This window comes from Myotis lucifugus, unplaced genomic scaffold (assembly GCF_000147115.1).
Source record: "Myotis lucifugus unplaced genomic scaffold, Myoluc2.0 scaffold_63, whole genome shotgun sequence".
In the NCBI taxonomy this organism is placed as follows: Eukaryota; Metazoa; Chordata; class Mammalia; order Chiroptera; family Vespertilionidae; genus Myotis; species Myotis lucifugus.
In genome coordinates, this window is record NW_005871111.1 from 1,344,307 (window position 1) to 1,366,765 (window position 22,459).

Below are 22,459 nucleotides of genomic sequence, written 5' to 3' on the forward strand. Positions count from 1 at the left end.
TAGTTTGCACCAAAAATATAGTATATAATGTCACATGCCCTCATAGACCTTTGATGACTAGCCTAGTGCTTTTTTCAAACAGGCTAAGCTACTATTAAAATAAAAATATTAACTACTAAATGCATTACAAAACAAAAAAGCTGAGATTTGTATATCTAAACAAAATCAATGCACTTGTGGGTGCAGAACAACTAGAATCCATGTTGAAGTTCGCTTTCTTGTTGTGACATGTACATGGACTTGGGAAATTCCACTAAGAGTAATGGTTTTTACGTTGTTGTCTCATAGTAGATTGATGAAATAATCGTCATACAACACCAATATTTCAGATTGAGTTTTTAAAGGAACATTCACATTCCTTAGCACAAAAAGTTCCATTGTAAAGGCTCAGATATATAAGCTCTCAAAATTCATAATTCTTTGACTAGCAATTCTACAACTAGGAATTTATCCTAAATATATGCTTGTAGATGTGTTATTTGTTGCACCTTGTTTGCATTAGCTAAAAAATGGAAATGACCTATGTATACATCCATAGTTTACTGATAAGTGAAATTAAGGAACATTCATAGGATAATATACAGCCATAAAATCCAATGAGGAAACACAAAGTGCCAATAAAGATCAATTGCCAAGGTGTATTCAGTAAAAATAAAAAAAAAGCAAATTTAAAGAAAACAAAACGAGGTAAAAAAGAATGTATGTGCATGTATATCCATTCACACACACACATGTATTATGCCCACATGCACTTGCTTGTGTGTACACAGCAGGTCTCCTGGAGATACCCAAGAAATGGTAACATTGGTTCCCTATAAGAAGGGAACTTGGGGACTAGGGAATAGAGGTGAGAGGGAAACGTTTTAAGGTCAGCCCTTTTTAACCTCTTGAATTTTGAGACATCTATTTATGTATTCATCAAATAAATATAAATAAAACCTTGAAATATATTGTCCAGAAAGGGGTGTGTGAGTCTAGAAATAGATCAGATGCTAATAATTGAACTGATCTCTCGAAGGAAATAACATTTTAAGAATACTTAACTCCACTTTTTTAAGTTAATTTCCATTTCATTTCACTAAAATTATCCTCTTGCAGAAATTATGCCCTTGGGCCAATAAAAGTGAACATTACAATAGGCAGCATAAATAGGCATAATCTATTTAAAGGGTGAGCACTCTGAGGTTTATCACTGGATCAGATGGCTTTGTAGGGCCCTTCTTCCAAGCTTTAGGACTCAGTGAATCAATATAGAATGTTAGTAATCTCAAATTTAATAAAGGAATATTAAGTTGTGCTAATATCCACTGCTTTATGCTATTCACAGAAATGGAAATGGAGTGTTTATTTCTGACATCGTGAAAGGTGGAGCTGCAGACCTTGATGGGAGATTGATGCGGGGAGATCAGATCTTATCTGTGAATGGGGAAGACATGAGAAATGCCTCACAGGAGACAGTGGCCACCGTCCTCAAGGTGAGTCCCTGGCTGCTTCCTGCCCAGCTCACAGCTGAAGTCCAGCGGAAGCCGGACTAATCTAGTGTGGTTATCAATGGGGTGAATGTTATGGTGACTCTCCTTTTTACTAGAAGTGTAATCTCTGATTATTTTCACCAACCAGGAATAGCTTTAAAAGAAAACTCATGAAAGGAAGAGGAGAGAGAGAGAGAGAGAGAGAGAGAGAGAGAGAGAGAGAGAAAGGAGGGAGGGAGGGAGGGAGGAAGGAAGGAAGAAAGAAAGAAAGAAAGAAGGAGGGAAGGAAGGAAGGAAGGAAGGAAGGAAGGGCAAGTTAGTTATTATATTGACTAGCAGAATTGAGGAGAACCCTATGTTGGTATTTTTAAGCTATATTTTCATAATTGTGAGAATTCCAAGTATCCACAATTGAATTCCAAGTATCCACAATTGTCCTGGGCTCTCCTGGAGTCAGAAAATTCATCCTCCTCCCTAGGGCTATGTCAGGGAGCATATTTACCGTGAATTCATCAAACCCAGCTTTCCTCACTTGAGGAATGTTAAAGATTATCTAGACCAATTCCTCCATTTCACAAGTGGAGTTTGAAAGGTAGAACTGCATGGCCAAGATCACAGTGCTGTGCTTCCGTGGTTTTGCTACCACCCAAGCTGTCTCTCCCTTCACTTCCAAGTATCTCTGCCACATGGACCCTCCTCCTTTAGAAGAAACTGGTTAATAAAAAACCTTACAAATTTCCATTCAACTATAACCAGGTGCATGTTATTCTGTTTTACAAATAGCCATGGAAGAAGCTTTTGCGAAGGCAAATGAATTTTGTTTATTTTTAAATCCCGATTTCCTGATACCCACTCTCCGTTATCACTCAAGAAGATTTGTATTTGTGGATTACCTCCACCTTTGTTTTCTCTGTCTTTTCACTCCTTTGCTTAGTTATTTCATTGCTCACAGACCCTTTTATTACAAGAGCAGGGAGGTGAATTGAAATGTAACCCTTTTAACACATTTAAAGAAGTCATGAAATCCTGAGAGGAATACCATTGAGTTGATAAATTTTTGCTATTTGGTGTGATTCTTTTGATTACTGAATTTCCTTTTTTCCTCTTGCCTTCATCACCCATTTACAAGTCTTGGCTGCAGAGATGAGTGGAGGCTCTGATATGGTCATTTAGGACGTGAATGCTACTGTTTTTCACTTCTGTCCTTTTCTTGTGTTCCCAAGTGTGCGCAAGGGCTTGTGCAGCTGGAGATTGGAAGACTCCGAGCTGGTTCCTGGGCCGCCTCGAGGAAGACATCACAGAACAGCCAGGTGGTTGATGGCTTCCCGTCAGACTGGCGCACTCACCTGTCCCCTCTGAGAGAAGGTTTCCCATTTCCTAAGTGGGGAAATACTGTGTAATATGCAGTATTACAATAATATGTAATACAGCATATTCACAATACCAAGTTCAGTGTATTTTTATGTGCCTGAAATAAAAAATGAAAGGTGGGATGGAAATTCATTAATCCCTAGATTTTTCTCTCTATTATTGCCTGCAAATGTTTTCTTAGGACTACTTTTCTCCCCCACTATTAGTTCTGTATTGCCTATGCATGCATGTAACACAGCTGTGTTTATTTAAAAAAAAAAAAAAAGGAAGCAACATCTGGTGGCAATTTGACCCTCATTAGCACAACATTGTTCTATTCATTCAATTAAATATTGCTATAAAGTTAACTTGTGAATAGCCACTCACACATGCTGAGGGCAATTAATGGCTTATTCCTAGGGGAGTGAAATGTGAGGGTTTCCCCTGTGGGAAGGAGGCCTTAATGGGTGACATTTTGTGGGTTTGCAAACATCTTATGTTTATTTGCCAGGCTGATGTAAGTGCCACTTTTAAAAAAAAACAAAGTATATTTCACTGTGGTTGTTTTTTTCATTGTAATGGCTGAAAAAAAATCAAGATGGCAGACTATTTTTTAGTCCCTTTGGTATATAATAAAACTATAGAAACTTACATGTTACCCCCAAGTCCCCTTTGTGGATTATAGATGGGCCTTTGTTTTGAGGTTACAAGCATGACTTTTGGTCCCCTCCCTGGTTGCTTTAGACCTAAAGCCTGTCCAAGACCTTTGTTCAGAAGACTTGGATTTTGTGATTAGCACACAGGTGCTTCCGGAATGCTGTTAGCTGTCTTCTTTGCCTCACTTGTGTTAGAAAATGGGTGAAGAAAAATACTGTTGTTCAGATAGTATCACAGACTAGCTGGCTTGTCTAAAAGAATCCTCAAAGCAGTCAAACCCAATAACATCATGTTAAGTTTAGAACTTCTTTCTTTATTTCTGGCCTAGATATTGGGCAGCAAATATCACGTGTCCTAAAAGATACAGTGGGGCCTTGACTTACGAGTGTCCCGACTAACGAGTTTTTTGAGATACCAGCTGTCTCTCGGCCGATTTTTTGCATTGAGTTGATAGAGTAATTTGAGTTAACGAGCTCCTTAATGAGCTCCTTAACGAGCTCGGTCTCGGAATGAATTAAACTCGTAAGTCAAGGCCCCACTGTACAGTGCTGCAGTGGGAGTCCAGGAGTGAAAGGCTGGTGATGGTTCTGGCCTGACTTGTGTCAACAGTGGGAACTTAAGATGCAAAAAAATAGTTGTCTCAGCTCTTCCTTAATGGAAGATTCATTTGTTGAGTGATTTCATTAAAGCCTCATTATACAAGGGGTTAGAATGCAGAATGAACAATACTGGAGATGAAATGTTTCTTTCTGGGGCGTACATGAGAGCTACAAAGAAGAGATTCCCTCGGGTCTCACTCCGAAAGGAGTTTCTTAGGATGGAAAGAGGGAGAAGGCATCCCAGGTAGAGGGAGTAGCATATGCAAAGGTACAAAGGGTACAAGGAATTCCAGAGTTTTAAGAAAAGTTTGGACTGACAGGTGAGGTGATAGGTAGAACTGGGTTTCTGTCCTTGAGGAATGTGTATGAGCGTCTTAGTGATTGATAAAGTTCACACTCAGGTTTAAATACAGCAAAAAATTTAGAAGCTCTATCATTAAATGGCAACCACCGCCCTAACTTGTTTGGCTCAGTGGATAGAGCATCGGCCTGCGGACTGAAGGGTCCCAGGTTCAATTCTGGTCAAGGGCATGTACCTTGGTTGTGGGCACATCCCCAGTAGGGAGTGTGCAGGAGGCAGCTGATCGATGTTTCTCTCTCATTGATGTTTCTAACTCTCTATCCCTCTCCCTTCCTCTCTGTAAAAAAATCAATAAAAAAAATATATATATATATATTTTTTTTTTTAAATGGCAACCACCATTGCCATTTATTTGGTATATAAATGTGAGCTATCATATTTTGGAAACCTGGAACAAAGTATCAAATACTTCTATCTAACCTTTTTGCACAGAGTTTTTATTTCAAAGGGTAGAAGTTTAATTCGGTCTTAAGAAAAAAAACAGTAAATCTAGTTTATCCTTACTTTGTCCTTAAAATTATGGCTGAGATGATGTGAGAGTTTGCACTGGTATTTGGCTAATTGGAAAAACCTTGACTGTGGAAAGGAAGCATCCTTCATCATAAGTTCAAGACCAGCCCATGACCCAGATGGAGAAAAAGAAGAACCCATTCCCAAACATTTTCATCTGTAGGCCCAGGACCCTCTAGGAGCACAGATTTCTTTCTGGGCATTTATAAGCTATGGTGATAGAGGCCTTGGTTTGAGGGCCAAGGAGAATTTTAACTTGTTAACTTGGCCTAGAGAAAGTAGGATCATTAAGAGAGATCTTCTAGCTTAGGGCCATGAAGCCACTTTTTAAAAAAGGTCTTTTCCACTCTGGACATGTGGCTCAGTTGGTTGGAACATCATCCCATACACCTGCAAAGGACTGCAGTTTTGAATCCCAGGCAGGGCACATACCTAGGTTGCAGGTTCAACCCCTGGTTGGGGCACATATGGGAGGCAACTGATGGATGTTTCTCTCTCCCTTCCTCTCTCTCTCTAAAAATCAGTAAAAACATATCCTCAGGTGAGGGTTAAAAAATAAGATGAAATAAAATAAACTGTCTTTTCCCACTAACCAGAAAAGAGTATCTATTCTGCAGAAGAAAGTGTGTAATGGAAAAGAGAAATTTTTTCCTCAGATACCTGAGGGAACACTGCCAGGAGAAGTCCATATTTATAAAGGCCTTGGGAAGCACATTTTTTAGGCAAAAGTTATTTATTATACTTACTCAATTCTAAGTATTATCTATTACCATTGATTTAAATCATATATTTTCAGGGAAATATCAAAATACTCCTTTATATATATTCATTGTGAAGTGTGCTTATGTCTATAATTTATTTTGAAATGAACTTTAAAAAAACACACAAATTGAGTGATGAATAGGTGAATGGATATGGGAAAAGGACAATATATCAAAACTAGAGGCCTGGTGCATGAAAATTCGTGCACTCAGGGGTCCCTCAGCCCAGCCTGTGCCCTCTCACAGTCCGGGACCCCTTGGGGGATGTCCACCTGCCGGCTTAGGACAACTCCCCGGGTGATCAGGCCTAAGCTGGCAGTGAAGAGTGGGCCTAAGCAGTTAGCCGGACATCCTTAGTGCTGCTGCGGAGGCAGGAGAGGCTCCCACCATTGTCACTGTGCTGGCCAGCCTTGAGCCAGCTTCTGGCTGAGCAGCACTCCCCCTGTGGAAGTGCACTGACCACCAGGAGGCAGCCGGTCATTCTGACGTTAGGGTCAATTTGCATATTACCCTTTTATTATATAGGATATTAATTGTAGAATCTAGGTGTGTTTATGGATGTCTACTTTTAGCTTTTCTTAGATTTAAAGTTTTTCATATTTAAAGAGTGTTAAAACATTAAACAACTTTTATCATAGAACTAAGGAAGTGTTTTAAATTATCATTCATCAAGTGATTATTGTAGTCTTAGGTTTAATTTAAAATTTTGAGGCCATTGGGCACAACCTTGATAATTTGGGGGAAAAATTATTTGTTATTGGTGACATTGGGTTCTTCATTGAAAAGGTCCTTCACTGTGTATATAATTTCATTGATTAGTCACTAGCCATACATGACTGTACATTGTAGACCTCAACTATTTAGTTAGATGGCTATGAGGGCAGTAGTGGAGATATAGTGATTGAGCCAAATTATTCCTGACCCTAGGAAAATCTTTGAGAAAAACGAATTTAACATATTACTTAAAACAACATATTCCTAGGATATTTGCTGCTTTCTCCTACAGTTGAGAATTCCATTTGGTCAAATTCTATTATTCAAGGTTTTATTATGCTTGTTTTAGCAAAATAGATCCCGTCCTTTGGGTGATAAGGGAATCAATGTTGATTCCAGCCCCAACTAACACGTCGTGCCATTAACTGATCATATATAAATACTGTGTCACAGCTTAGGAAAACGTTTTTTATTTCACATTGAGGAAGAAAAGCTTAAATTATATTTTCTTCCTTGATGATTGAAACCATATATGAAAGCACATATAATGGGGAAAATGTTAGATGGGGTTGTACTAGAGTGGTAAGAGAGTGAATATGGGTAATTTTTGTTTTCTTTTTAGTCTCTTAAGAATTTTCGATTACATGATTATGGTTCCATAATTGAAACACTAATTAATAAGTTTGAAGTGTTGAGCCCAAGCGTGTGTTCCAGCACAGCTGATCTCTGGGTTTCCTTTGCAGGGGAGTCAGCACAGCACACACAGCAGCTTCCACCCGGCCCTGGCTCCTGTCATCTCCAGCCTGCAAAGCCTGGTTGGCACAAAGAAAGCTTCTGATCCCTCCCCCAGAAATTCAGGTATTCCGTGGACACACGTCCAGCAAGACATCCTGATACCCAATTGTTATTTTAATATTAAATTTTTTTACCTTTAAAATATTTTTAAATCTTTGTACTTGGCCACGTAAGCCCCAAGCTTTCGGAAAGGCCTATTCTAAAGGAAGGAAAGCCTTAGAGACTCATTTCTGGACTATGCCTTTAACTTTATACCAATCACATGAAAGTGGGAAAGCAGAAACCGAAAGTGTTTCCTAAAGTAAAATCATTTACAAAGAGAAAAAAATTGTAAAGCTCTTTTTTTAAATGTTTTTTTTAATTGATTTTAGAGAGAGAGAAAAAGAGATAGAAACATTGATGATGAGAAACATTGATTGGTTGCCTCCTGCACGCCCCCTACTGGGGACCAAGCCCACAACCAGGGCATGTGCCCTAATCAGGAATGGAACCAGAGACCTCTTGGTTCATGGGTGGATGCTCAACCACTGAGCCACTGCAGCCGGGCTACAAAAGAGAAAAAAAAAAATTTTTTTAATATATTTTATTGATTTTTTACAGAGAGGAAGGGAGAGAGATAGAGAGTTAGAAACATCGATGAGAGAGAAACATCACTCAGCTGCCTCCTGCACATCTCCTACTGGGGATGTGCCCGCAACCCAGGTACATGCCCTTGACCGGAATCGAACCTGGGACCTTTCAGTCCACAGGCCGACACTCTATCCACTGAGCCAAACCGGTTTCGGCGAGAAAAATATTTTAAATTATTAGTCACTCAAGAAAGGTGAGAGGTACATATGCCAGTGAGGGCAAGGGTCTTCTTAATTCTTTCCTTGGATAGATGGTTACTTTAAGTCAGAAAAACATACAGTAAAACACAAATGGCTCATCTTCCAAGCCATTTAATCACTATATTTCAGGCAGCTACTGCTACAGTCCATCAGCTTTTGTCAGACCAAATGCTTATGGCCACATCTGTCTCAGAGAGAGAGGACTTCTTTAATATAGAAGACAGCCCCTGGTTGATGACTGCTGGTTTGGATTTTGAGAAAGGATATAATGCCTGCTTGTTTCAGTATTTTCTCTTGAAAGGCCTAGAAAATGACACATTTTCAGGAGATAATTTTATATCCTACATATATTATCTCTTAATGTTAAAAGTTAATTGTGCCCTAGCTGGTCTGGCTCAGTGGATAGAGCATCAGCCTGAGGACTAAAGGGCCCGTGTTCAATTCCGGTCAAGGGCACGTACCTTGGTTGCAGGCTCCTCCCCAACCCCAGGCCCTGGTTGGGGCTTGTGCAGAAGGCAACCAACCGATGTGTTTCTCTCACATTGATGTTTCTGTCTTTCCCTCTCTCTTCCACTCTCCCTAAACATCAATGAAAAAATATCCTCAGGTGAGGATTAACAAAAAAATAAAATTAAAAATAAAGTTTTTTTAAAAAGTTAATTTTGTTGCTTCTTTATTGATAGGCACGGATATGGGACCACGGACCGTTGAAATAATCAGGGTAAGTCTGTTATTTCGCTGTTTTCTTGGTTTGTGTTGGGTTTGCATAAAATGTACATTTTCCCCTTCACATGATTGGTTGGATTATCAGTGTGCTCCTTTAAGTTACTGAATACATATGGGGTCTGTGTAACGTAAACAGACTTAGAAAAATATGGTAAAACACATAGCTGACAACTGAATTTTTTGGTACATCATATCTACTACATTTTGTGCATGTACTTAAAAGTTTTGCAAAACAAAAAATGGTATCATTTTTGGCAGCTTTTTTTAACTTTAAACCAAGACCTTTTAGCCATGCAATAAGTTTTTTGTTTTGTTTTTTTTTACAGCATTTGCAGTGATTTTCAACCAGTATGTCTAAAGACTTTTTAAAACATGCAATACCTGACTATTTAGTCGAGACACTGACTTCTTTTCCCTTAGGTTGTCAAGGAAAAAAAAATGACAACAGCCAACACAATGGTCATCCAGTGTAATTGAATCAAAATTATACTTGCCCTGGCACATGAGCGTCATCCCATGCACAAAACGGTTGCCAGTTCAATTCCCTGTCAGGGCACACACCTGGGTTGCAGGCTCAATCCCTAGTAGGGGGTGTGCAGGAGGCAGCCAAAAGAAGTTTTGCTCCCACATCGATGTTTCTCTCTCTCTCTCTCTCTCTCTCTCCATTCCTCTCTCTAAAAATCAATAAAAAAAACATTTTTTAAAAATTTATACCTATTTTAATAAAAAAGAAAAAAGAAAAAGAATTTACACCTATGTTTTTTCAGATCGGCAAAATATATTTTGGTTTGCTGCAGAATTTTAGTAATTAGTTTATGTGTGCCATGAGATGGAAAAGGTTGAAAATTGCTGGCATATAGCATGATTTTTACTGGTTACATAACATTCCATCATATGAATATGCTATAGCTTCCTCTTATAAAACAATTAGCATATTCCTAAACTTTTGCTATCTTTTATAGCAAAATATCTTTGTATTTTCTTTTTGCCCATATCACGGGTATTTGCTCAGGATTAACTACTAGAAATGAAATTGTTGAGTCCAAAGCCACTATTGCTATTAAAGGCTTTTCTACATATTGCTAAATTGCCCTCCTGAGAAGATTGCATAAGATGCATTTCAGCTCATACATTTGTCAGATCCTGAATTTCAAACTCCTGCATGATATCCAGAATATTGGAAAGTGGACTTCTATTTTGATCACTTTGACCATTAAATCTGAGGTTCAAAAAGTAGTAAAAAAAAAAGTATGACCTTGTTGTAATCATCATAACTGCAGTAAAGTGATATCCAACATAGCTTAGTTCTCTGGAGTCAATCATAGCTGTGTTTGAAGGCACTCTGCTATGTATTACCTCTGTTATCTCTGGCAAGTGATTTAACCTCAGTTTTCTCATCTGTAGAATGGGGTGATAACACTGTTTACCAAGTAAACGTTGTTGTGTGGATTAAATGAAGTAATGCATTTAGTATATTTAGCGTAGTACTTAGTACATCATCTAATGTCCAGGAAGTGGCATCCATTATTATTGGCTACATCTTTGACTATATCTGCCTTATTTGTACCCAGTATCTTTCCACCAGAGTGGCAACTCATATGTTCCTGTGATGAGGGAGTTAAATGTACCAACATGTGCATAATTATGGATAAATTAAGGAAACATCATGATGGATTTGAACAAAACCAAATTATTGCATAAATTTCTCCTTATTCCAAGATTTATAAAATGTCATTTTATGTTTTCTTAGTCATTTCAGCTATTTGTTTTTACAGGCTTTTATTAAAAGGCCTGCTTCTACCAATCGTATTCTCCCACACACGGTCCAAGTAGAAACTTCATAAAGAAAGTCGTCTTGCCATTTTGCATGCAGGGCTTTACTACTGATGCAGTCAGAAAATATCAGCTAGGCACAAATACTCTGGAAAACAAGATATAGGCTGCCTGTTACTGGAGAGGCCAGCATTGCCATTTTTCTGTCTTATAGGCCTGACATGGCAGCACTAGTAATATCTATAATAATAAAAGCATAATATGCTAATTAGACCAGACAGCCAAACAACCTTCCGGACAAAGCCGTGGCAGTGGGGGCTGAGGAAGAAGCAGTTAGGGGCTAACAGGCAGGCAGGTGAGCAGTTAGGGGCAATCAGGCAAGCAGGCGAGTGGTTAGGGGCTAACAGGCAGGCAGGCGAGTGGTTAGGGGTGATCAGGCAGGCAGAGGTGGTTAGGGGCGATCAGGCAGGCAGGCAGGCAAGTGGTTAGGAGCCAGTGATCCCAGATTGCGAAAGATGGGAGTTTCTCTCCGACATCCCCCGAAGGGTCTCAGATTATGAAAGGGTGCAGGCCGGGCTGAGGGGATCCCTCCCCCCAACCCCATGCATGAATTTTGTGCACCAGGCCTCTAGTTAATAATAAAGAATAATTCCTCACACTTATGTGACATGAGGTTGTAAGGTTCTTTATATGGTTTTTGTTGTCATTTTGTTCTTTACCCTTTTTCCAAATTTACTGAGGGCAAATCGATGCACCCTAAGTTGTGTATGTTTTTAGATGATCAATGAAAACTGTAGAAGCTTTGCGACCATACAGGTTCCTTTATCACAACCTTTCTGCCATAGTTGTCATATGTTTACATTTACATAATCTGAGAACCCCACCAAATAATGTGATAATTTTTGCTTTCAACTTTTCTACATATTTTAATGATTTCAAGAAAAAAGTATTGCCCTGGCCGGGTAGCTCAGTTGGTTCGAGTGTCGTCCGGCTACACCAAGGTTGCAGATTCAATCTCTGGTCAGGGCACCAATGAATGCATAAATAACTAGAACAACAAGTCAGTGTTTCTCTCTCTCCCTCTCCCCCCTCTCTCTCAAAAATCAATTTTAAAAAACTTTTACAAAATAACTAAATAAAACCAAAATTTAAAAAGAAAAAAAAAGCCCTGGTCAGGTGGCTCAGTTAGAGTGCCATCCCAATACACCAAGGTTTTGGGTTCCATACCCGGTCAGGGCACATATGAGTCAACCAATGAACACATAAATAAGTGGAACAACAGGTTGATGTTTCTCTCTCTTTCTGTCTCCCCTCCCTTCCTCTCTCTCTCTCAAATCAATCCATCATTTTTTTTTAATTGGTCACATTTTCCTGTTTTTTGGCGTGTCAAGTAATTTAGGATTTTACCCTAGACCCCATGGATGTCATGCTGTGTAGACAGGATGCGGTCACCCGGTTAGGTTGAGACTACAAGTTCCATCTCCCCTTTTGTGAGTGGTGGTTCCGTTCTGTAGTTTGGGTCTGTTTCACACCTGAGCCTGAGAATTCCACGGGTTCACTCAGAGTTAGAGGATCCCTCCTCTGTTTCCCTTCACTCTGGTTTTCTTCTTTTATTTTCCTGCCACCAGGGGCTCCTTTTCCTGGTTCCTCTGCCCAGAAAGATGGGAGTTTCTCTCCGAACATCAGCCGTGTGTACCACTTCTACAGCTCCTTACCTGGGTCTCCCCCTCAGTACAGCGTCGCCAGGAAAACATTTAGAACCGGGGATCTTCATCCCTGCTGTCATTCCTCCAAGTGTTGGTTTTCCACCACATTTTGAGTTTCTTTACTTTTCAGAAGCCCCGGGAGTTGTGTTTTGTTATTTTGACATGTTCTCCATTTCAATCAGCAGGAGAAGGTGCTATCGTGTATATGCCACCCTGCTGAATCTGGAACTTGTCATTTCTTCCTCTAGTGATTTTTTAAATGCTAACCCTATGATAGAAATATGGGGAAAGCCTGGACTGAAGCCAGGATCTCTTCAGCGGGGTCCGAGTAAACCATATTGCCTTACCTAATATCTTAGGGAGCATTTCCTGTCACATTTAATTCTCTCCCCAAACTCTGTTGTCATTATAGTGAGTGTCCTCTAACATCCTTTGTTTTAACACAGTTGTGCGGCTCTTTTAGAGCCAAGACTGTTTGTTCACACCCCCAAGAGCATGTTATGTGTGGCAGTTTAATTATAAACACCATATGAGAACATACTTGCCAAGTTGCATCAAAATTGGCCACTAAACTGAGCGGTAGCATAGGTTTTGTTTTTTCACAACTACTATTGCCTTTTTTTTAAATAAACTATTTATTTATTTTAATCCTCATCCAAGGATATTTTTTCGATTGATCTTGAGAGAGAAAGAGAGAGAGAGAGAGAGAGTTGGAACCCACAAACAAGATATGTGCCCTTGACCAGGAATCGAACCCGAGAACCTTCAGTTCAAGGGCCAATGCTTCAACGACTGCGCAAACTAGCCAAGGCTACTACTGCCTTTTAAAAAAATTTTTTTATGTGTTTTTTGATTTTTAGATAGAGAGGGAGAGAGATATAGAAATATCCACCGACTGCTTTGTGCACATTCCTTACTGGAGATTGAGCCCAAAACCCAGGCATATTCCCTGGCCGGAAATGAAACTGGGGACCTCTTGGTCCATGTGACAACACTTAGCCACTGAGCCACACCGGCCGGGCTACTCTTGCCTTTTTTTAATTAAAATTTTTATTTGTTGATTTTAGAGAGAGAGAGGAGGGGGAGAGAGCTAGAGAAGCATCAATTTGTTATTCCACTAATTTATGCATTCTTGACTGTGCCCTGACCCGGGATCGAACCTGAACCAACAACTTGGAGTATCTGGACAACACTCTAACCAACTGACCTACCCAGCCAGGGCCCTTCCTGTTGCCTTTTATTGAGCCTTTTTTCGTGGGCCAGGGCTGCACTATATCGTCTCATTTAATCCTCAAACCAACACTGTCAAGTAGGTGGTATTCTTCCCATTTTATGACTAGAAATGGAAGCTCTAAGAGGTTAAGGAACTTACTGAAGACTCCCCAGCTACAGTGCTAGAGCTGAAACCTGGGTCTTTCTGACTCCAAAGGCCCTGCACTTAAGTCCTGTGTTACCCTGACCTCCTGCAGCCCTGAGTGTTTTGTTCAGCAGCTATCATGGGACAATCTGGCTGCGGCCCTTTATTAAATATGTGTTGTGTTTTGCTTCTTTTCTAGGAGCCCAGTGATGCCCTTGGAATCAGTATTGCTGGAGGAAAAGGAAGTCCCTTAGGAGATATCCCAATATTTATTGCCATGATTCAGGCCAGCGGTGTGGCTGCGCGCACACAGAAGCTTAAAGTAAACAAAGGGGGAAGGGTGAAGTGCTAACAGCATGTGGGGGGTGGGAGAGGAAGTGGCAGCCATGGGCACTTTGTTTAAAGTTGGAATTCCAACAGCCTGGAGAGACCCATGCTGAGGGCAGAATGCATTAGAGAAAGTTTATACCTGAAATTCACTGGGTCCCTGGGCATATAAAAATATTATTGTTTGTATCAAAGCTTCTCGATGAAAAAAGAAATTGCAGCTCATTTACAAAGCTTTCCATACCATTTTTTTAGCACCTAATTCCACCCAAAGTTCATTTTTACCTGAGAGTGATTTGACCGTAGGATCTTCCTTCAATAAAAAGAACCAACATCGTTATAATTTTTCCCCATTGCCCCTTAATTTTGACTTAGGTAGAAAAATAAAGCAGAAAATATTTGGCTTCCTCATTAGAACTTTATTGAACAGTTCATTTGTACAGCCTACTATTCCTGGCGAATGGATGTATGAAATGCCACCATTACCAAAATACAAAAGTGGCCTGCCATGCCTTTTAATAATCAAAGCTGACCCCCTTCTTGTTTCTCTGATTGGCCTGTGTCTGAGGAAAGCCATAAAAATTCCTCGTGCTGCTGGAACATGCACACACCGGAGACAGAGGAACCTTCACAATGGCCACAAATGGGGACTATGACTTCCAACCAATTTCAAGCATTCTTCTCAAATTTAATTTTTCTTAATGATAGTGATTTTCTCCCACCATTGTACTTCCAGGTTGGAGATCGGATTGTCAGCATCAATGGGCAACCTTTGGATGGGCTGTCTCACGCGGACGTGGTTAATCTGCTGAAGAACGCCTATGGGCGCATTATCCTGCAGGTACCGTGATCAAAGGAGCACGCAGCTGCTCGAGGCAGATAAGTGGCGAGCAAAACAGATTGAGCGTCACTGGCAGTCAGCATCACTGCCCAGCGGGGTGCTTGCTGATGTGAATTATGAAGGTTGAAAGCAAGAAATTATTATTTTTATTCAGAAATTCTTTAATGCCACCCACACAGGCAGTGAGCATGATTATATGAAAGCATAACAAGGGGAGAAAAATTACTCTTTGCTTCACATGCTAAATCAGCGAGGCTTTTAGCTTCCAGCGTTCTTTTGTGAAACGGAGTTTGCAAGGAATAGGAAATGATTTCTTTTCTTCCACCCAAAAACTGTTACTGAACTGCCCAAGTGCTAGTTCTTCCACTCACATTAAAAGAAGGGAGAGATACACTGCTCTCTTTCCAGGACCTTAAGTGACCGCCGACACTGTTAAATTCTCACTGCGTGGTAGTCATCAACTAAGGCAGGCAAGTATTTATCTGCTGTGGTCCTCAAGAGTATTGTCCAGAGGCACAGGGACTATAACAGGAAGGGAAAATCAGGTGTGCTGTTAATTACCGCTTCTTAGACTCTCAGCGCTTCAAATGTGTCTGAGATCGATATGCAGTGAGTGAGAGGCAGCATAACGGCAGTGAGTTTCGTTAAAGCGTTTCCCTGAAATGTCTGATCCTAATCACCATACTTCTGCAGAAGTAGTATTCGATGGTTTACAGGTAAAAGGAATAAAACCCACCATGTTGTACCTGAGAGACAAGGCTAGCCATTTAGGGCTCCGATCATTCTAGCCATAAAATAAGTTCGAATTATTGAAAAACCATTACTTCTGGGAGAACCAACCTGTGGTGCTTAACGCTCAACGATCCCAAGTGCCAAAATAGACATTGGAAAAAGTATTTGCCTTTCAGCCTGTATGAAAAGAATCATAAAAGTACCATCAGTTTCAAGGGCGTTCACATGATCCACGACCTGTTCATTCAGTGGTTTGGGTCCCCGAGTTCTTGTTGAGCACAAACCGGAACACTGTGTGGCCTGGCTGTAGCGTCGGCTTCCCCTCTCCTCCGTGTCCACACTCTCCCGTGAGAACTTACACGGTCACCTCCCATTCCTCCCTCTGCCGCTTGTCAGCGCCTCCAAGTCCTTCCCTTTTTGTTCGCCTTCACGCTAGGCTGACCGACCTCTAGAGGCCCCGCAAGTGCAACTCTTCAACCTCAGAGCTGCGGACCGTTGGTTAGGCACTGAATTTTACGAGGAAGTTATTTCAGATGATAACTATGCCAAGACAAAAAAGGGTTCCCCTCAGCAAAATCTGCTCGTATTGCTATTTTCACTCACTGATGTTATGTGCCCAGCTCCACCTTCTTCACAAGGACATGGGGACACAAGGCGCAAGTGTAACAGTCGCTATAAAAAGTCCCTTCCATGAAAATGAACTCATGCTCTCCCACGCGGAATTAACGCTTCCTTCAGCCAAGTTGCCACTATGAACACACTTTTGAAGGAGCTCCTTATTTTTCCTAGGTCTGTATTTTAAGAAGAAAATGATATTCTCTTGCATGAATCACATGAGTTGGTGTTATTTTTTTTTAACATGTGTTATTAAAAGCTCAAGGGATTCCTTTGGGATTTGACAGTGTAATGTGCACAGTGAGGAGTATGGAGTAGATGTGCTGCCAAAGGCTTTAGACACAAAGCCCAGGAGACTCTCGTGTTCTGCATCAGACACGTTTCCCTTGCACAGAGTATTTGCTTTAATTAAAACAGAGTGCAAGGAGTAGTACCAGCAATCCAATGATCACAGCTCACTTGTCACTCGGTAATTATTTATACTATCAGATGAGCCAGCCCATTGACAGAACCATAGGGAAAGCCAGATAATTGTGTCTGACGATGTGAAAACGACTATTGCCAGTGTATCTGAGAAGCAGTCAGCAACTACTAATTGCACAGGGAAGATCAAGATCTGGGTCAACTGCTGAGTAGAGAAGGGGGAAAGAGGAGAAGAGACAACCAGCACTTCTGGAAGCTTCTCCTCACAGTTTAAATTGTCATCTCTAGGTGTAATAAGGAGGTAGATATCCGTAACCTTCAAGTCTGATGGTTTCTTATTCCCAGTTATAGATTGGTCAGTGGAGATTGATTTGGCTATGAGGGGTCATTTGAAATGTTTCCAATTATATTTGCTTCTGTAGTGTGTTAATTTTTCAGTTCAGCTCTTTTGTCTATAAAAGTACTATAGAATTGTTTTTGGATAAAATCAGGTAATTCAGGCTCTCTGCTAAAAGAAAAAAAAATATTTTTACTCTTTATTTTTTTTAGAACATAGAGGATAAAAAGAGCATATGAGGGATTGTTATCACCAAAGAAAACTGTGAGGCTTGTTCTGGGTTCTATAAGAGATTTTCCAAACATTTTAGCGCATAGGAACATAGGTGGATTGAGGCAGCATTAACTAATCTAGGAAATTCAGGAAGAGTGTGTCGGGAGAGAAGAGAACGTTGTAGTTTGGCACCTCCAGGTGGAGAGATGTCCAGCAGGCACAAGAAATGTGTTGCCGGCGATGGGGGTGAGAGGACCTCAATGCAGGAAACAGACGGGGTAAACTAAGCCATCGGCAGCTTTTTGATGTCACCATCCACCCTGCCTGCCACATTAAACTTCATAGATACTGGTTCGCTGAATGGCCGCTGGTTTGATTCCCGGTCAGTGCACATGCCCAGGTTTCAGGTTCAGTCCCCAGTTGGGGTACGTGCCAGAGACAGCCAATAGCCAATTGTGTTTCTCTCTCTCTCTCTCCCTCTCTCTCTCTCTCTCCCTTCCTCTAAATAAAAATCAATAAAACATTTTTTAAAAGATGATAAATTTCAAAAATGGCTTATCAGCATAACAACATTTAGCTTATATCTGTAGAATTAAGAAAAGTTCAGTGTGTCTCTAGGGAGTGAAAGCATTGAATTTTTATTATGTACTGTATTATTTAATTTTTATCATGTGCATACAAAAAGAAATTACCTGGAAAAATAGAAAAGGACCAGAAGTCAAAAAATACAGTTCCTAGACACTAAGGGATAAAAGAATTTCAAGAATAGCACACTTACCAACGAGGCAAAAGTAAATAAAAATATAGAAAAGTCACTACAACTGGCAGATAAATCACTGGCAATCTTTAATACAATTGAGCTCTTTCTTTTAGAGTTGGTGGCAAGTCAGTAGAGAGCCAGTGAGTAATTGGCAGCAAAGGAGATAGAAGAAAAAGTTGGGGTAATGTTACCTGTGGAAAAAAAATTTTTTTTTCAGGGGAGTTTGAATCAGATGGCTTCTCTTTTAGGGTGGTCATTTTCTAAGAGTGAGTAAAGAAAAGATTTTGGTATTTGAGAGAAGTGCTTCTCAAACTTTAGCAAACTCTAGAATCACCTTGAGATGATCCCGCCCCCGGTTCTGATTCCTTAGGAGAGGAGTAGGATCCAAGAATTTGCATTTATAACAAGCCCCCAGATATTGCTGATGCTGCTCTTTTAGAGAACAGCCCGAGACCCACTGGAGCAGGGATGAGTAAAAGATTTGCACATATTTTTCTCTGTGCCTGGAATACTCATCTCACCACAACCCTCATCCCCTCTTTTTAAATCTGTGAAATCCTTTGTTTAGAAACTCTTCAATCAAGAACAGGAAGTATTCACCCAAAGACCATGAACTTATCCAAAGTGGGGACAGTGTCTGTGCCTTAGCCCAGGGCCCAGCCCAGAGCAGTTGCCTAGTACATGTTGGTTGCATTGAGCAGGTTGCTGAGCCATGCTGATCAAGTTGAGGATGTGAACTTAGAACAAATCAGCACAGTTACCAATTGGGTCCAGAAAAATTCCAGTAGAGAAGAAAGATGGATTGGGTTGGGAGTATCATTAAGGGACTAGTTTGTGAGTCATTCTTAACCTTGGTTACACAATAAAATTAGATTCCAGCACCTCAGTGATTTATTGGTCTGGGATGTGGCATGGACATCGGGATAGTTTAAAGTTTCCCAGGTGATTCTAATATGTAGCCAGGGGTAAGATCCATGGGATGGAAAACAAAATAAAAAAGAAAACAAAGAAAATAAATAAATAAAAAGAAACAAACAAAAAAGATCCATAGAATGCATGATGGATAAAAAGTAAGTGGTACTAGGAAGGGACTGATAAACTCTAGGAAGAGGACAAAAGAGCTAAAGCAGCGGTTCTCAACCTGTGGGTTGCAACCCCTTTGGGGGTCGAATGACCCTTTCACAGGGGTCGCCTAAGGCCATCGGAAAACACATATATAATTACATATTGTTTTTGTGATTCATCACTATGCTTTAATTATGTTCAATTTGTAACAATGAAAATACATCCTGCATATCAGATATTTACATTATGATTCATAGCAGTAGCAAAATTACAGTTATGAAGTAGCAACGAAAATAATTTTAGGGTTGGGGGTCACCACAACATGAGGAACTGTATGAAAGGGTCGCAGCATTAGGAAGGTTGAGAACCAGAGCTAAAGGCTTAAAAGTTGAAATGGAGATCTAGTGGAAGTTCTGTAGGACAGGCAGGCGATAGAGTCAAAGTCATGCATTTTGAATCCTATGACTTAACTCTTCAGTTTTCTGTAAGTAGTAGTCATAGCTTCTTTCTTCCACTGTTGCTGTGAGGATTAAGTGACTTGTAACGTTTAATAAGAACAGTGGATTACAAATGGTAAGCATTAATTAAGTGGTGTTTTATTACTTGCATTATAATAATACAGGCTTGAAGTCAGAGGCTGCTAAAATTCCTGTTAAAGTCCTGGGAGTGGAGTGGTTTTCCAGGTGGCAGTTGAGGTGTGTGCCACTAGATGGTGATTTGCCCCTTCTTATTTGACTGCAAACATTTGACACTTCAGACCAATATATTTTTAAAACAAACACATGGACATCAATATATTCTGATGTCACTGGAATTATTTTTTTAAAATATTTTATTGATTTTTTTACAGAGAGGAAGGGAGAAGGATAGAGAGTTAGAAACATCGATGAGAGAGAAACATTGGTCAGCTGCCTCCTGCACACTCCCTACTGGGGATGTGCCCGCAACCAAGGTACATGCCCTTGACTGGAATCGAACCTGGGACCCTTGAGTCCGAAGGCTGACGCTCTATCCACTGAGCCAAACCAGTTAGGGCACTGGAATCATTTTGACTAGGTTCTTTTTGTTGTTAATCCTTATTCAAGGATATTTTTTCCATTAATTTTTTTATATACATACTAGAGGCCCAGTGCACTAAATTCGTGCAAAGGTAGGGTCTCTGGCAGCTGCTGGCTGCCGACTGGGGCCTCCCTTCCCCTGGCTGCCTGCCACCGCCGCCACCACCTAGTTGAACTCCCAGTTGAACTCCCGGTCAAAATGGTCGAGGAGACAATTTGCATATTAGGCTTTTATTATATAGGATATTTTTTCTTTTTTCAGAGAGTGGAAGGGAGAGGGAGAGAGAGATAGAAACATTAGTGATAAAGAAACATCATCAATCATCTGACTCTTGCACGTCCCCTACTGGGGATCGAGCCTGCAAGCCTGGCATGTGTCCTGACTGGGAATCGAACCGTGACCTCCTTGATCATAGGTCAATGCTCAACCACTGAGCCAGGCTGGCCAGGCTTCATTGATTTTTTTTTTTTTTTTAGAGAGAGAATGGGAAGGGGAGAGACACAGAGAGAGAAACATCAATGAGAGAGAGACATCGACTGGTTGCCTCCTGCACACACCAGGCCCAGGGATTGAGCCTGCAACCTCAACTGGAAGCAAACTTGCAACACTTCATTCCACAGGCCAATGCTCTGCTCTAACCACTGAGAAAACTGTCTAGGGTATGACTAGTTTCTAAATAAAAACTTCAAGCAGATGTGCTTTCTACTTCATTAAGTTACATCAAATGCCAGACATGGGATAAGGCAAGCTTTTTTTTTTTTTTAATTGTTGATTGATTTTTTTTAGAGACAGAGGAGAGAATGGGAGAGAGAAAGAGAAACATTGATATGTTGTTCCACTTGTGCATTCATTGGTTGATTCTTGTATGTGCCCTGCCCAGGGATCAAACCCACAACCTTGGCATATCGGGCAGCGCTCTAACCAACTGAGCTACCCAACCAGGGCCAGGCAAGCCTTTCTTAATTTTTCTTCTGTGATGCACCCCTATCTTAAGATGCCAGCTTTCTCAGGAAATGAGACAGCCTTCCTGTCTTTTTTCAGCATACCTGCACTCTGGATCCATGCTGAGTCTGAGTGCTAACTTTGTATTTTGTACTACAAGATTTGAGTCCTAACAAATCTAAGGGTTAATCGTATTCCTTTGCAGGATCAGCAGCTCTGGAAAGTTCTAAGTAAGGATCTCAAGCTCTTGTGCATTATAATATTGTAGTTATCTGGAAAATATTTTGACTTCTCGATTCTCCAAAACATAATCCCCCAAACCTATTTTTAAGAAAAGATACTCATCCTAGAATTTGTGCAATAAAGACCTGTGCTTTATTACTCAACTAGAGGCCCGGTGCATGAAATTCATGCACGGGGGTGGGGGTCGTCCCTCAGTCCGGCTTGCACCCTTTCCATTCTGGGACCCCTCGTATGATGTCCGACTGCCGGTTTAGGTCTGGATCGGGCCTAAACTGGCAGTCGGACATGCCTCTCACAATCGGGGACTGCTGGCTCCTAATCGCTTGCCTTCCTGCCTGCCTGATTGCTCCTAACCGCTTCTTCCTGCCAGCCTGATCACCCCCTAACCACTCCCCTGCTAGCCTGATTGATGTCTAACTGCTCCCTTGCCAGCCTGATGGCCCCCAACTGCCTCCCCTGCTGGCCTGCTCACCCACATCTGCCCTCCCATGCTGCAGCCCACCTCCTCTGCCGGGACCCGCCTCCTCCCCGCAAGGTGGTGGAGACGCTGGGACTGGCCTCCTCCACACTGCACAGAGCCACAGGACCCCCAAGCCTCACTGTGTGGAGCGGCCGCCAGGCCTCGCCTCCGCTGTGCGCGTGGCCATCTTGTGACAGCCATCTTGTGATGACGTGAGGGCGTGACGCCACCTAGGCTAGAAGTTTTATTGAACACACATTGTTCTAATATAGAAATACAATTCTGACTGGATTTAGTTTTGCTTATAACCTAAATTATCAAATGCCACAAGGAGCCAAGGCATGAGAGAGAGTATCTGAATAAATACCTCCCCACAGTAAAGCAGTTTAAGGAGGAGACAGAATTTAAGAAGAAAACCCTCTTGGAGGGGGAAACACAGAGTGAGGGGTGGGTGCAGTTGGAGGGGGAAACACAGAGTGAGGGGTGGGTGCAGTTGGAGGGGGGAACACAGAGTGAGGGGTGGGTGCAGTCGGAGGGGGGAACGCAAAGTAAAGATGAATTACAGTCTGAGGGGGAAACATGCTTATTGGTTCTTCCTCTTCCACTAATTCAAAGGTCTCTGTATGTTCCTCTGGCTCAGCGGATAAGGCTTCTTCCCCGTCTTTCATTTTACAAGTCTCCCCCTCCTCTAGTGGGGTGGCTTCCTCCTCTTTCCTTTCACCAGTCACCTTCTCAGGTACAGGGATTGCCTCCTCCTCCTCCTTCAGGTCAGCCGCCTCCCTCTCCTCGGGTGAAGGGATTTCCTCCTCCTCCTTCAGGTCAGCAGCCTCC

The 22,459-nt window shown here is 41.3% G+C and overlaps 1 protein-coding gene across 1 annotated transcript in view; it reads left to right on the forward strand.

The window, feature by feature from the left end:
• The window catches only part of PATJ (PATJ, crumbs cell polarity complex component), a 292,560-nt gene that overhangs the window by 252,178 nt on the left and 17,923 nt on the right, over positions 1–22,459 (forward strand). The window contains 6 exon segments of the mRNA XM_023754657.1: positions 1,328–1,475; positions 2,696–2,782; positions 7,168–7,282; positions 8,733–8,770; positions 13,811–13,933; positions 14,675–14,779. Coding sequence (XP_023610425.1) covers positions 1,328–1,475; positions 2,696–2,782; positions 7,168–7,282; positions 8,733–8,770; positions 13,811–13,933; positions 14,675–14,779 — 616 coding nt within the window.